The sequence below is a fragment of the Bufo bufo genome, chromosome 2 (genome assembly GCF_905171765.1).
Source record: "Bufo bufo chromosome 2, aBufBuf1.1, whole genome shotgun sequence".
Lineage (NCBI taxonomy): Eukaryota > Metazoa > Chordata > Amphibia > Anura > Bufonidae > Bufo > Bufo bufo.
Window position 1 is genome coordinate 777,606,614 of NC_053390.1, and position 17,058 is coordinate 777,623,671.

The following is a 17,058-nucleotide window of genomic DNA, read 5'->3' on the forward strand; positions in this document are numbered from 1 at the left end:
TGTCTATGGTTGGTACCAGTACCAAAACCCGATCACCCGGGTTAAAGTTCTGGACCCGAGCCTGCTGATTATAGATCCTACTCTGGGCTCGCTGCGCTGCCTCCATATGCTCCCTGACCAGAGGCAAAACTGTCTCCATCCATCCTTGCATCTGGGTGACGTACTCAATAACACTTTTGTGCGGTGTGGGTTGTTGTTCCCATGCTTCTTTGGCTATGTCCAACAGACCATGAGGGTGTCTGCCATATAGCAGTTCAAAGGGCGAGAACTGGGGCACTTCTTGCACTGCGAACATGAGATAGAGCAGAAAAAGGTCCCAGTCCCTCCCATCCTTAGACACCACTCTTTTTAACATGTTTTTTAATGTTTGATTAAATCTTTCTACCAGGCCATCCGTTTGCAGATGAAAAAGGGGAGGGTTACCACCTTTAACTCACCCTTAGCCCCTTTACCCAACCTTGATTCATAACAAAACACACCAACAACTGTGTCACTTTATTGCTGGGTGGTGATCGGCCACAGCTTCTTTATTAAAGCGGCAAACCTTAATAAACCGCAATCTCGGAGCGGTATGCCAACCGCTGGACTCCCAGCGGGCAAGTACGCCATCTGCTACCACCATATCTCCACTGTACTTAACTGCCACCAGCTGTGACTTCATAAACTTTACCAGAATTCGCAGCTCTCAAAAACTGTAATCATTGGAGCGGTATCCAACCGCTGGACTCCCAACGAGCAAGGCTCTTGAGAATAGAAAAAACAAACAGAATAACCAAGTATCCATAACTGATCATAACCTTGCACTTCGACCCACCTCCCAAGAATAACCGCAAAGGAAGGGAGGGAGGGCCAATTTGCTTCCACTGGCAAGAGGAAGTGACCGGAACAGGGAGGGGATATATGTTAGGGATGTCCCGATACCAGTATCGGTATCGGGACCGATACCGGGCATTTGCACGAGTACATGTACTCGTGCAAATGTCCCCGATACCACTGCCGATACCTGTGCGCCGCTTCTATGTGTCCGTCCGCGGCCCCTGCATCTCGCACAGCTAACAGCTTCACAGGCAGCAGCAGGCAGTGTAATTGGAGCCTAAAGTGGAAGCTAGGCCCGCCCCTCCCCGCCCTCCAACCAATCAGAGGCAACCAGCACTGACTCACAGCACAGGGACGCAGAGAATCGTCTGACAGTTTATTAGTTAAAAGAATCCAATGAGTCACAGACGTGTCACCGAGTCCCTGCCAGACCTCCTGCTCTGCGGCTCCCTGTAAGTCTGTCCGGGGGGAAGGGGGGGCATTATTAGCATAGCATGTAGTGGAGCTGTGTGTGTACAGGGTGCATGTAGCAGAGCAGGAAGTCTGGGGTGACACAGTCTCTGACTCATTAGATTCGTTTTAACTAATAAACTGTCAGACGATTCTCTGAGTCCCTGCAATAACTATAATTACATCACAGTCTGCTCCACTGCATTCACTGCAGCAGAGCTGTGTTTGCCAGGAGCGAGTCCCTCTAAAAGTGATAGTGTCTGTCTTCTATGGCCCTGGTCCTTCCCTTCCTGCCTGCAAGCTGCACATTGATCTCTAAAAGCAGGCATTAGGGCAAGAAGAAATATACATTACTGTATGATGGCCACAAGACTATTATACTGAGGAGGGGGGGCTTCAAAAATTGTTGTCCTGACTCCTTACAGTAGCGTCTCCTTGTGGCCGTCCCATACAGTATAATGTCTCCTTGTGGCCCCCATACAGTATAACATCTCCTTGTGGCTGCCCCCCATACAGTATAACGTCTCCTTGTGGCTGCCCCCATACAGTGTAACGTCTCCTTGTGGCCGTCCCCATACAGTATAATGTCTCCTTGTGGCTGCCCCCATACAGTATAACGTCTCCTTGTGGCTGCCCCCATACAGTGTAACGTCTCCTTGTGGCTGCCCCCCATACAGTATAATGTCTCCTTGTGGCCGCCCCCATACAGTATAATGTCTCCTTGTGGCCGCCCCCATACAGTGTAACGTCTCCTTGTGGCCGCCCCCATACAGTATAACGTCTCCTTGTGGCCGCCCCCATACAGTGTAACGTCTCCTTGTGGCCGCCCCCATACAGTGTAACGTCTCCTTGTGGCCGCCCCGATACAGTATAACGTCTCCTTGTGGCTGCCCCCATACAGTAGCGTCTCCTTGTGGCTGCCCCCATACAGTGTAACGTCTCCTTGTGGCTGCCCCCATACAGTGTAACGTCTCCTTGTGGCTGCCCCCCATACAGTATAATGTCTCCTTGTGGCTGCCCCCATACAGTATAATGTCTCCTTGTGGCTGCCCCCATACAGTATAATGTCTCCTTGTGGCTGCCCCCATACAGTATAACGTCTCCTTGTGGCTGCCCCCATACAGTGTAACGTCTCCTTGTGGCTGCCCCCATACAGTGTAACGTCTCCTTGTGGCTGCCCCCCATACAGTATAATGTCTCCTTGTGGCTGCCCCCATACAGTATAATGTCTCCTTGTGGCTGCCCCCATACAGTATAACGTCTCCTTGTGGCTGCCCCCATACAGTATAATGTCTCCTTGTGGCTGCCCCCATACAGTATAACGTCTCCTTGTGGCTGCCCCCATACAGTATAACGTCTCCTTGTGGCTGCCCCCATACAGTATAACGTCTCCTTGTGGCTGCCCCCATACAGTATAACGTCTCCTTGTGGCTGTCCCCCCATACAGTATAACATCTCCTTGTGGCTGCCCCATACAGTATAACGTCTCCTTGTGGCTGCCCCTATACAGTATAACGTCTCCTTGTGGCTGCCCCCATACAGTATAACGTCTCCTTGTGGCTGCCCCCATACAGTATAACATCTCCTTGGAATGTTATAGTTCTGTTTTTGGGCCTTTTGGTTGGTCAGTGGTCAGAAAATACATGTGTGTGTATTTTATTGTTAAAATTAGTATCGGTAATTGGTATCGGTGAGTACTTAAATAAAAGTATCGGTACTCGTACTCAGTCTTAAAAAAATGGTATCGGGACATCCCTAGTATATGTAACCTACAGGATTTCCTGCACCGCCCCCATCCAATCTAAGGAGGATCCCAGTCAATTAACCCTTAATGGCCCTAATCTGCCACCTACTTCACCATAACCGTGACTGGGCCAGACTCCCTAAACGCCCTAAGGGGAAAAAGGGGGAGGTGGGAACCATCAGTCCCTGAGCACCCTCCGTATACAGTCCGGCACTTGCCACGTCCGTAGCTGTTTTATGTGGAGTGACTTACAGAGTTCCCTCATGACCTTGGACATAAAAGGGGTCTCTTGGTCAGTCACAACCTCTTTAGGTAGTCCCACTCGGCAAAACATCTCCATTAACTCCTCAGCTATGAATTTGGCTGATGTATGTCGCAATGGCAACACCTTCAGGTACTGAGTAGCGTAGTCGAGGATGACCAAGATGTGTTGGTGCCCTCTAGCGGACTTCGGGACTGGGCCTATGAGATCCATAGCGATTTGCTCGAACGGGACCTCAATAATTGGGAGAGGCACCAGGGTACTCCGAAAATGTGGCTGGGGGCTATTTATCTGGCAGGTTGGGCAAGACTTACAAAACTCTTCTACCTCTCTGAACACACTGGGCCAGTAAAACCGCTGTAGTATTCGGTCCTGCATTTTCTGCCACCCCAAGTGACCCCCAAGAACATGTTGGTGGGCAATTTCCAATACGAGCTTGCGATACGCCTTGCTCACCCCGTTCCTGGTGAATGACAAAACGGGGAAGCATCGACTCGGCCCCAGGTTTTTGTGGTTCACCATCAATTATTACCACATTCTCCCAGGCTCGGGATAAGGTTGGGTCCCGGTGTTGTGCGGTTCCAAAATTTTCATTGCCATGTAGCAGTGTAGTTGTCCGACTTATTGTTGTGTAGCCCTAGCCTAAAGCTGATCTACAGTAGTGAAGAAAAATGGCTGGGTTGTTATGGAAACCTGGAGTAAAACTGTGTGTATGTGGAGACTAAGGGCCTGCGAGCTTCTATTGGCTGATAAGGGACATGTGACCATGTGTATGGCTGTTGGGATATGAAGAGAAAGACTTGCAGGCTTGTATTGGCTAATGCAGGTCATTTTTTGGGAATATCTCAGGAACGGTACGTCCTAGAGAGCTGAGACTAAAATCTTCCCGGACACCTGATGTACCGGTGTTCCAAATTTGGTGAAGATCGGTCCAGCCGTTTGGTCGTGCATAAAGAACAGACAGACAGACGGACACTCATTGTGTACCGGCATGTTACCTCCACAGTATTCTTTCCCAGATAGTAAGTGATATGTGTACCAAGTTTAGTAGAAGTTGATCTTCTACTCGTTTTTGAGTTACAGAGCAATATGTGTGTAGCAAAAACAGTTGGAGCATACAAACTCCATGCAGCTGCTGTGTAGGGGCGAATGACCCCAACAAGATTTCTTTCCAGGTAGAAAGGGATGTGTATAGGTGTACAAGTTTCGTTGAAATCGATGGTTGCATTTTTGAGTGATCGCGGAACATACATACATACATACATACACACACACATATATATATGTCCTTCTTTATATATATGTATATATATCTATCAGAATGTGAAATTACTGAAATAATTTTTCAACAATTATTCATATAATGTTTCTTTGTTTCAGTTTTCATTCCAGATATCAAATTTTTGTACCTGACCATCCTTCTCATTATTCCCATACTGATAATTGTGTGCTGCCTGTACTGCAAAAGGAAGAAGAAAAAAGGTAACTAATCCTAAAATATGGTTATGGTTTATCTCATCTTCATCTCTTCCATTTTAAAGTGAATGTCCAGCCACACTGTGGAAAAAGTTTAATTGGGATTCTAGATCTCCTTTGTGGAGCCTGCAAAACTAGAGCCTATAATGTCAGTGTAAACAGAATGTAACTTAGAATAATATAAAGAGTTCCAATGACAGAAAAGTATTTTATTTAATTATTTAAACAAATTAGCAAATTTATAAGAGAAAAATAAACACATTTAAAACCAAATCACTATTAAAAGCATACAATACCTGATGGTGTAGAAATTGCCCACTGTGCTGAAGCTACCTTCTTCAATGTGGGTTTTTCAGAAAAGATCTAATATTTTAACTAAGAAAGAGATGTCAGTCATTGTTGCATTGTGCTAATACATTGCAAAGCACTGGCCAGTGTGACAAACTCTTGAAGGACACACATACGGTAGTGGCATTAAGTAAACCACAGTCCTGAGAACAGACCTAATAAGACATTGTGTGGGTTATGTTAGATGTGCAGCTAAGTGAACCACAGTCATGAGAACGTAGAGATGATTAGACATCATGTGGGTCATGTTAGATGTGCAACCGCACATTACATGTACCGGGTCATTAAAGTTCAATTTTAATTTGGATTTTACTTACTGATGTAGCCCAGATATAGAGTATAGCGGAGCACCTCTGAATGACACAGATGATATTAGTTTATTTTTTGGCACAACAATTTTTTAAGCGGTCTTGGCTGAGGGCAGGTACCGTATAATACTACAACAGGTCCTACAAAAAGTGAGTCTTGGCTTTTGCCCAACCTACTGCGGCCCTCTTGAAGTCTACTCCCTACCAGAGTCTGACCCATAAAATTTAAATGACAAGCTTGCACTAGCCACCAAATGTAGATGCTGCTCTGTGGGCTTTTGTGGCCTTACACCACTACCCTTCACAGATTACCAACTACTCAAAGTTGGGAACATGCAGAGTGACCAACACATTATTAGTCCAAGTCCTAGTTGGAAAAGGGTACAGTCTCTTTATAGGATCGCTCATCTTAAAGTGGTTATGCCACCATACAGCACATGACAATGTCCTTCTAACCAAGTTAGAACCAGCCCTAACTGTACCTCACATGGATCCAGAGAGCTTCTCATTCATTATTTCAATTACTCTGCTAAATTCTCTTCAGTCTGGCAGCTCAGGGGTGTGGGTCCTTTCTGCTACAGCTCAGGGGGCATATCCTTTCTGCTGTGGCTCTCTTCAACTGTAACTGTCAGAGCTTCTAACTGTAGTGACAGTGCAGAACCTGAACTTTCTACTTTACAGGAGAAATAACTCTTCATCAATTGGCCTATCTTCCAAGAACCCCCATGAACTTGTCATGACCAAACAAGCGACCTCACTCTGCTGGACTTGAATAAGCAGGCCTCTCATTAGGCCTCATGGCAGCCAGTCTCTCACTATCTCCTGGCCTAACTCAATAACTTTGGGCTGGTGCTTCCACATCTCACAATGACCTAGCAATGGTTCCCAAACAGCCACTCTCTCACAAATTTCATTCCCAGTGCCAACACATGGGCCTACTTGTGCAGCCACTCTCAGTAACTCTGGAACCTCTGGTTTCTCACTGTGGCCCACCAACAGTCTTATGGCTACTCTACTGGACCACAATGGACCACTTTACTCAGGCAGTGGAGGGCCCACGTGTGAAAATTGTGAGTAAGCCCATTCATCTCAAACTTAAGTTATTCGTCACTTATGGTCTCCTTTGTAAAGAAACAGCATTTGTGTCAACAGCAAATCAGTGGAGCCCACCTTTTCCTAGCTTTAAAAGGGAATGGCTTATGGGAAGACATCCCCTGTCCATATGCCCTATTAGGTTATATGGGCTTCAGGAGTAGTGATGGACGAACATTGGCCGGGGTGATTCACGAACGTGATCAAATGTTCGTGAACCGCAAGTTCGCGGCGGGCCTCATTCACTTGAATGGCAGGAGAACCTAAAAAACCTTCAGGTCATATTTGCAGCCACCAAATACTTACTAGAAGTGCATAAATCATCCCACAACATGTGCAGTGACATACCATAGTGGGATCAATGGCAAAAATTCACACTACAAATATGTATTTTAATCAGCGGCCATTTTTATGCATCTTAAAGGGAAACTCTCAAAAATGTGCCCTGCTGGAGCCTAGAGATTTTTTATTTTTTTATTTTAGGCCACGGGAGTACAGGCCCCAAACATTAGACATTCACCGGACAGAAAATAACAATTGATAATGTGGCTGGAGGTATATTAGACGGTCATTGGATATCAATTTTATTGCAGGCCAGTGGACTACAGGCCCCAAACATTATTCATTCACCGTACAGAAAATAACAATTGATAATGTGGCTGGAGGTACATTAGGCGGTCACCGTATAACAATTTTACTGTTGGCCAGTTAGATTACAGGCTCCAAAAATTATGCATTCACCGTACAGAAAAGATCAAGTCATTATGTGGCTGGAGGTATATTAGATGGTCATTGTATATAAATTTTACTGCAGACCAGTGGAATACAGGCCCCAAACATTAGGCATTCACCGGACAGAAAACATCAAGTGATTATGTGGCTGGAGGTACATTAGGCGGTCACCGTATAACAATTTTACTGTTGGCCAGTTAGATTACAGGCTCCAAAAATTATGCATTCACCGTACAGAAAAGATCAAGTCATTATGTGGCTGGAGGTATATTAGATGTTCATTGTATATAAATTTTACTGCAGACCAGTGGAGTACAGGCCCCAAACATTAGGCATTCACCGGACAGAAAACATCAAGTGATTATGTGACTGGAGGTACAGTACAGACCAAAAGTTTGAACACACCTTCTCATTCAAAGAGTTTTCTTTATTTTCATGACTATGAAAATTGTAGATTCACACTGAAGTCATCAAAACTATGAATTAACACATGTGGAATTATATACACAACGAACAAGTGTGAAACAACTGAAAATATGTCATATTCTAGGTTCTTCAAAGTAGCCACCTTTTGCTTTGATTACTGCTTTGCACACTCTTGGCATTCTCTTGATGAGCTTCAAGAGGTAGTCCCCTGAAATGGTTTTCACTTCACAGGTGTGCCCTGTCAGGTTTAATAAGTGGGATTTCTTGCCTTATAAATGGGGTTGGGACCATCAGTTGCGTTGAGGAGAAGTCAGGTGGATACACAGCTGATAGTCCTACTGAATAGACTGTTAGAATTTGTATTATGGCAAGAAAAAAGCAGCTAAGTAAAGAAAAACGAGTGGCCATCATTACTTTAAGAAATGAAGGTCAGTCAGTCTGCCGAAAAATTGGGAAAACTTTGAAAGTAAGGGCTATTTGACCATGAAGGAGAGTGATGGGGTGCTGCGCCAGATGACCTGGCCTCCACAGTCACCGGACCTGAACCCAATCGAGATGGTTTGGGGTGAGCTGGACCGCAGAGTGAAGGCAAAAGGGCCAACAAGTGCTAAGCATCTCTGGGAACTCCTTCAAGACTGTTGGAAGACCATTTCAGGGGACTACCTCTTGAAGCTCATCAAGAGAATGCCAAGAGTGTGCAAAGCAGTAATCAAAGCAAAAGGTGGCTACTTTGAAGAACCTAGAATATGACATATTTTCAGTTGTTTCACACTTGTTTGTTATGTATATAATTCCACATGTGTTAATTCATAGTTTTGATGCCTTCATAGTCATGAAAATAAAGAAAACTCTTTGAATGAGAAGGTGTGTCCAAACTTTTGGTCTGTACTGTATATTAGACGTTCATTGGATATCAATTTTATTGGATATCAATTTTACTGCAAGCCAGTACAAATACATGTCAAATACATATGTTTAAAAGAACTACAAATATAAAATTGGATTAAAAACATGGCTAATGAAATCCCCCCTCTTGAAAAAAAAAACAATGGTAATAGGCAGTGGCGTAACTACCGGGGAAGCAGGGCAAACAGCTGCTTCGGGGCCCGGGCTGCCAAGGGGGCCCGGCGCCCCGGCAGCATGTGTGACAGTTTATTTTCAAGTTAGTTAAATATCGATTCTTGTCTTAATGTTCAGGGCCCCTTCACAGCAGCAGCGGCTGACCAGGCCCCCTCGCTAACGTGATCTAATCTTACTGTCTCCTAAAGTCTCTGGGATTCGAACCCACAACCTCCAATGTCTGAGTGTATCAGAGGCAAAGCATTTACCCTCACAGCCATAAAGGCTGCATTACAAGTGATTGAAAAAATATGAGACTTCTACTGTTATAGCTGGCTAAGTGTACATATATACACATGACAGCTGCCCCAACACACCGAGCACTGCTATATCTCTATATGACAGCTGTCCCAGCACACTCAGCTCTGCTATATCTCTATATATGAGCAGCTGTCATGTGTATAGATGTACACTTAGCCAGCTATAACAGTAGAAGTCTCATATTTTTTCAGTCAGCAGCAAGGCAGCTCTAATGGTCTTGAGGTTAACTGCTTTGCCTCTGATACAGAAGGTCGTGGGTTCGAATCCCAGCAGAACCTTTTCTGAAATACAAGCACTGACTTCATATATGGACATACAGGGCGGGACACAGGAAGAGGCTGCATCGCTGACATGGAGGTAAGTAGAAGTGTTTATATATTTTTTTTAATACCCGACTGTTACTGCCATGGGGGGAGCGGGAGGCACTTGATACTGGCACATGGGGGGAGGCACCTGATACTCGCACCTGGGGGGGAGGGGGGGGGGGGTTGGCACCTGATACTGGCACATGGTGGGGGGGAGAGGGGTTGGCACCTGATACTGGCACCTGGGGGGGGGGGGAGAGAGGCACCTGATACTGGCACATGAGGGGGAGGGAGAGAGGCACTTGATACTGGCACTTTTTTTGTGGGAGGGGGGAGATGGCACTATGATACTGGGACATGTGGGGGGGGAGGAGAGAAGCACTTGATACTGGCACATGATGGGGGGGCATCTATGGGGACACTTACTGGCACATTATTGGGGGGCATTATGGGGGACACTAGGCTGGCAGCCTATCAGAGGCCGGACACTGAGGGGCATCTACTGGGGCACTATATATGGGGCATTTTATACTGGTACATTATGGGGGGCACTAGCAGGAAGGGGGGAGAGGAGCACTATGGGGGAATTTACTGGGGGCACTATATAGGGGTATTTTATACTGGGACATTATGGGGGCACTATGGGGACATTAGCTCAACTGGGGGCATTACAAGGGGGTATTTTTGCACTGTAACATTATAAGGAGAATTATTACTACGGGGGGGGGGGGAGCATTATGGTGGGCTTTATTACTCCCACATGGTATGACCCCCTAGTAGCAGCACCTGCCTCTCCCGTCTTCGACCCCTCTGCCCCTTCTCCAAATCCTTATTATGAAATCTTTCTCATTAGGATAAAGCACAACATCAGCTCCGCCGAGCCCCCCAGCCAAGTGTTGAAGTGGTGTCCGAGATCCCCAAGGGCCAAGTCAAGTAACTGTAAGTTTTCATATGAAATTTGTTTATGTTATACACATATAGCCTACACTGTGCCACACAATATACAGTATACCGCTACACTGTGCCCGACAATATACAGTATACCGCTACACTGTGCCCGACAATATACCGCTACACTGTGCAAAAGGAGTGGGGTTTACACAGGAGGAGGGAGGTGCGAAGCGCGCTGGATGGGCCCTTACAAATATTTGCTGTGGGGCCCAGTCACTTCTAGTTACGCCCCTGGTAATAGGTGAAATTCAATTAAATGTGGTCGTCACAGGTGCTAAATTCCTCCGAGATCCATGCCTCATTCATTTTTAGAAATGTGAGGTAGTCCCCCTGTCGTGAGCCAAGCGAGTGCGCTTAGTGGTCACGATCCCCCCTGCTGCACTGAATGTCCTTTCGGACAGGACAATCGACGAGGGGCAAGCCAAGAGTTCCATGGCAAATTGTGCCAGGTCTGGCCACAGGTCAAGCCTGCACACCCAGTAGTCAAGAGGTTAGTCTCTTCTTAGAGCATCCACCTGTTGGTCTAGGCGTTCCCTGAGGCTGGATCCGGGGGGGCGGCTTTCGATGGGTTGGCTGCAAGAATGATCTCATATCAGAAGTGACCAACACATCTTCAAACCGCCGTCTTCTTGCATGCGCAGTAGGATTGGTACCCGCACCTGTTTCTCCGTGGGTGGAAATTCCTCTGCCAGCGCCCGCAACAGCAGAATGCAGAATCTCTCAAAGCAAGGCCTGGAAATGCTGCATTCTCACAGTCCTCTGTGATGCTGGTAACATGTCCGCCATTTTGTGTTTGTACCGGGGGTCTAAGTACGTTGCCAACCAGTACTGGTCCTTGCCCTTTATGCTTTTTATACGGGGGTCCCTCTTCAAACACTGGAGCATGAAGGCCCTCATTTGCACTAAATTGGAAGCAGTGGAGCGGCCTGGCTCCTGCTCATCGCCCAGGAGAATGTCGTCCTCGGTCTCCTCCCCCATCCACGGACAACACCATGGATCCCAGAAAAGTTTAAAGCCTGCTCTTCTTGCTCCTCCTCCCCCAGGCACCATCCTCCTCTGATTCCTCTTCAGACTCTTGGTGACTTGTCTCAGATAGAGTAGCCTCCCCTGGGAATTCATTCAGCATTGCGACTTACTCATCTTCCTGCTCCTGCTACTCGATGGCTTGATCAATGACACAACGCAATGCACGCTCTAGAAAGAAGGCGCAAGGTATGATGTCACTGATGGCGCCCTGGCTGCGACTGACCAGTTTGGTGATCTCATCAAATGGCTGCAGAAGTCTGCATGCGTAGTGCATAAGCAGCCACTGGCACGATGAGAAAAAAAAAGCTCCCCAGAACCTGTCCTGCCGCAGAGTTTGTACAGGTAGTCGTTAACAGCACGTTTCTGCTGGAGCAGCCTATCAAGCATATACAAGGTGGAGTTCCTGTAGTGGTCAGAGGAGGAAGAGACCGCAAAGCAGGATTTAAGTACAGTACAGCAGACAAGGAGACTGAAGACCCGCTTTATTAAAGAACAAGATGTAACTGCCGGAAAATCGGATTAACAGTATAAACAGGTTTACACAGAATACTTGAACAAGAGTTAGAATAAATGCGTTCTGCAGCATTTCAGGCTACACTCAGCTAATATACTCCTATCTACCCCTGCTACTGAGGGTCCGCTTCTACAGTGCACTAAAGTCCCCTGCTCTATGCCCTACCGCGTATTAGCACCAGTTCACACTCACAGTTCTGGAGTTATCTAATTAGAGGTCTGTGATGTCGTCTTCTCCCACGAGGTGGATGCTTGTCTTATCTGAATGCGTGGTGGCCTGGGTCCTCTGGCTCGTGATTCGATCACTTGCTTTCCTAAGCGTGCGGCTTGCTTCTCTCACTCTCTGGGTTACAGCTGCACCATTTCAGTTAAGAGTCTATCTTGATCTGTCTCAAACACAGACAGCTTCTCAGGACTCCATCAGTCAAGCTCCATGTCCCATCACTAGCCTTTACTTGGCTCCTAACATGGCAGCCATCCTCACAGCTACCAGGGCACACACACACCTCCAGCCAGGACTCAAACCCCGGGAACTTCTGGCTCCTCCTACCTCTTGTGTATCTCAGAAAAAGTTCAGCTTCCTCTTACTCAGAGCCACAGCGGCCTCTAGTGGCTGAAATAAGTCATCACAGTCTATGTAACACAATATTGCAGATATCTGTGCAAAGAACAGTATTCTAGGGGCTGACCCTTATATTCCAGCACGTCGGGCAGTCACTAATCAGACGTCTGACGGGCAAGTGGTGTCGCTGCTGAACGTCAGCAAGGCGAGCCATGGCCGTGCAAAATCTTCTAAAATGGCCAGAGATTTTCCTGGCCTGCCCCAAGACGTCCTGGACCCCGGGGTATTTTGCAAGGAATCGCTGCATGACTAAGTTCAGGACGTGTGCCATGCGCGGCATGTGTGTCATTTTGCCCTGTTTCAGCACGCTCAGCAGATTGGCACCGTTGTCGCACACCACTTTACCAACTGTCAAATTGAGCGGAGTTAGCCACTGTATGGCCTGTGACCGCAGGGCTGAAAGCAATGCAGGACCGGTGTGGCTCTTGGCTTCCAGGCACAACATCCGCAGCACAGCATGGCAATGTCTCACCTGGCACGTAAAATAGGTTCTGGGGAGCTGGGGGGTGCAGCGGAAGAGGCAGTAGCAGTGGAAAATCTGGAGTCAGCCGAGGAGGAGATGGAGGATGGAGTAAGAGGAGAAGAATAAGAGGTGGAGAATAAGAGGCAGGTCTGCATGAAATCCATGGCGGTAACACCAAATACACATGGGTGCCATGGGTTGCATGCTTGACAGCCGTCAGAAGGTTCACCCAGTGGGCAGTAAAAGTTATGTACCTTCCCTGCCCGTGTTTGCTAGACCAAGTGTGTGTGATCAGATGTATCTTGGCACCGACACGACGTCTTTGGGGGGTGTACATAGCAGAGAGTGAGGAGGGTGCTGATACAGAGGATGAGGAGGGTGCAGAAGCAGAAGGCTGAGTGAGCCACTCAACCAACTCTGGTGCGTCCTTTGACATACTGTAATCGCACGCACCTTCTCCAACTTCCAACTTAGGCTCCGGACTGGTGAACCTGCCCGACCCCTACCACCCCTGCGGAATGGCCTTCCTCTGCCTGTCATTTTCAAAATTACCCTGTGACAAAGTCCCTATAGAAGAGCAGTATTTGGGGAAGAGGTATATAGAACCCCTTAATGATTATTTGCTGGAAGCAGATATATCAAACCCCTTAATCAGTTTTTTTGGGGGGCAGCAGGTATATCACACCAGTTGCAATTAGTTGTTCCAATAGCGTTTGTCCCTTTGTATAGCTGCGGTATTTCAGCAGAACCGCACACAACTGCTGTACGTAAAAGTATATTATAAGTATATCACACCCCTTAGTATATCACACATATCGATAGCACACCTATACCAGTCCTTAAAAGGACTTTTGTGGCCCTATTAGCTAGCGTTTGGTGTCCCTAACAGCAACCTCTCCCTACACTGGCAAATGACTGAATGTAAAATGACGGCCAGATCGGGTTTATTTATAGGGTAGGGGGTATGTCCATGTGCTGGAACGTCTCAATTGGCTGTCTTGTCCCACCTGATGCATGTGTCATGGGTCAAATTTCGGCACAAGGCAAAAGAATATGGCGCCGGCAGACATCGCCATATGTTCGCATGTTCGGCGAATCACAAACGAGCAAAGTTTGCCATGAAACGACCACCGGGTGAACCGCAAGGCCATCTCTATTCAGAAGTGGAGCATCTCCAGGGGTCCCTCTATAAGACAGAATAGAAAATATTGGCTCCTGTTCTGGGGGACTCTACCAAATGGCTGCCATGTACTGTAATACTGCATTTATTCCTGCAGCATCCATTGCGAAGGAAGTGCCTGACCGGCTGTGGCATCCATGGCAAAATCTGATGAAATTTTGAAATTTGTTGTGTTGGGATCGGTGCTCCATCCCTGAACAGTGCGTACACCGAATGTCTGCGAGACTTCAGGGCCAGGAGAGAGTACGTCTCCACTGCCTGTGGTGGTGGGGGCAAAGCCTCAGGTGCAACAGCCTAGTTGCACCTAGGGGCTAATTACCATAAAATAAAAACTCTGATTTCTACACAATGGGGCCACATATTGAAATAGGACCAAGAGGATTGCAAAGTGCTAATTTATAATGATGTATCTGGTGATGTGTGCATTTATAACTTTAGCTATGATGTTCTGCCATGTTCATCACATGATGGATACCAGTGGTGCCCAACAGACCTTACAATCAGATTTGTTGGTGTTCCATGAGGGTGTCTTTTATTTTGCTGGGAAGAATAGTGCTGCATGCAGAACTCTTTCAATGCTAAGGAACTTGGGACTAAATAGAGCCTAAAACAGGTATGTGACCAGAGCCTAACGGGAATAAATTAATGAATATATAAAAATTTTTTAGATGCCTTTCGTGATCACATATATGGAAATGTTAAAAGAAACACATCAAGGTCGAGTAAGCAGTCGACTTGCAAAAAAAGTAAAAGTAAGTTATTACGTACAAACTCCTAAATGTCTATAGAGGTTGTTTGGTGTTTAAAGTCAATGTTCCCCTACAGAAACAACATTTTTTAATGTCCCGAAGAGACTAAAATAAATAATAAAGCAACTTTACAAATAGTATAACCTGCTATTATGTGTCTACATCTGTTATGCAGTCCTGCATGTCTCCATGGTAACAGACTACAAACAAACCCTGTGTAGTCTGAACTCCTCTACACCTGTCCACTGCTTCTTACTAACATACATTTTGACGGTGGACATATTGACAGAATATCTTCCTAGCAAAATTGTATAGCTGATGCTCACATGCGTGGTCACCTCTCCATTTATTCTCCTCCTTGAGAAGCCACCAATAGTTGCCTTGCTTTACGAAACAGAAATATCTCCCAACAGGTGGAGATCCCATGGGTGGAGACATCAAAGATATGTACAGTATACGCTATAAATGCCTTTGGTGGATTTCACATGAGTATGTGCTGTCCGTGATACACAGTCCATGTGACAGACACATTTTGGAGGATGATCTTTTTATTACAATTTCTTAAAAATCTCTTCCACTTAAACGGGTTATCCGATAAATTATATTGATGACCTATCCTCAGGATAGGTCATCAATATCAGATCGTGGGGGCCCGACACCTGGGACCCCCCCACGACCAGCTGTTAGAAGACGCCAGCGTGACCGATGTGGCCTCTTCCTGTGACATCACCGTACATCGGTCACATGGCCTAGTTGCAGCTCTGCTCCATTTAAGTGAATGGGGCTGAGCTGCAATACCAAGCACAGCCGTTATACTATGTAGGGTGATGTGCTTGGTAAGCTGCTGGGAGACAGCAGCGTTCACAAGAGGCTCAGTGAGCGCTGCGGCTCCCTAAAGCAGTTGATTGGGGGGGGTGTAAGGACTTAGACCTCCGCCGATGTGATAATGATAGCCTATCTTAAGTTTTGCTATAGGGCCCTATGAGATCTGTGTACACTCGTTTATAGTCATTCTGTCCTTGCTGTAAGGAAAATCATCTCAATGTGCACTAACTGTACTACTTGGTGAGACTGTGGTTGGTCTGTGCGTATGCTCAGCAAACAATGTATGCTGGTGAACTACGTATAGAGGATAGTATGTATTCTTAGTGAGCATTCCATATAGTCTATCCTTATTTGTTCACAAGCAACAGATACCATAGTGTGCCTTATGGGTTAAACGACGGAGAAAAATAACTGAAGAAAAATCTAGAAATCTCTCCTTGGAATTGAACCTGGGAGATCTAAATGCAAAGCTGACCACTTACCTCCAGGCTGTCATATTGAGAAAAGTGTTTTTTTTTGGTGCTCCAATGTGCTAATATATCTCTATAACCCCTTTGTGACCACCAATACGCCTTTTCATCAGTTGGCTTTAATAAATTGTTATAAGTACCCAAAATGGTGCATTGTGATTTTAAAAAAATGTGCGTGGTCACTAAGGGGTTAATCAGCATGATCAACCCTACCAGGCAGTATGCCTGGTTTAATAGGGTTGATCATGCTGACAGAGGCTCTTTAACCCCTTCAGGACCCATCCATTTTTCACCTTAAGGACCAGGCCATTTTTAGCAAATCCGACATGTCACTTTATGTGGTATTAACTTTAAAACGCTTTTACGGATCCATGCCATTCTGAGATTGTTTTCTCGTCACATATTGTACTTCAAGACAGTGGTAAAATTGAGTCCAAACATTTCATTTTTATTTATAAACATATACCAAATTTAGCAAAAATGTGGAAAAATTAGCAAATTTCCAAATTTCAATTTCTCTACTTGTATAATAGTAATACCTCCCAAAATAGTTATTAGTTTACATTCCTAATATGTCTACTTCATGTTCTGATCATTTTGAAAATTACCTTTTTTTTTTTCGGGACGTTAGAAGGCTTAGAAGTTTAGAAGCAAATCTTAAAATTTTTAAGAAAATCTCCAAAACCCAATTTTTTCAGGACCAGTTCAGTTATGAAGTCACTTTCTGGGGCTTACATATTAGAAACCACCCATAAATCACCATTTTAGAAACTACACCCCTCAAGCTATTCAAAACTGATTTTACAAACTTTGTTAACCCTTTAGGTGCCCCACAAGAATGAAAGGAAAATGGGAATGAAATTTCAAAATTTCACTTTTTTTTTTGTTGCAGATTTTACATTTTAATCTATTTTTTCTGC

At 45.8% G+C, this 17,058-nt stretch overlaps 1 protein-coding gene across 1 annotated transcript in view; it reads left to right on the forward strand.

Moving 5' to 3' along the window:
- Nucleotides 1-17,058, forward strand: part of LOC120991812 — a 43,586-nt gene that overhangs the window by 20,220 nt on the left and 6,308 nt on the right. Inside the window, exons 3-4 of the mRNA XM_040420572.1 lie at nt 4,653-4,754; nt 14,763-14,846. Coding sequence (XP_040276506.1) covers nt 4,653-4,754; nt 14,763-14,846 — 186 coding nt within the window. The remainder of the gene's footprint in view (nt 1-4,652; nt 4,755-14,762; nt 14,847-17,058) is intronic.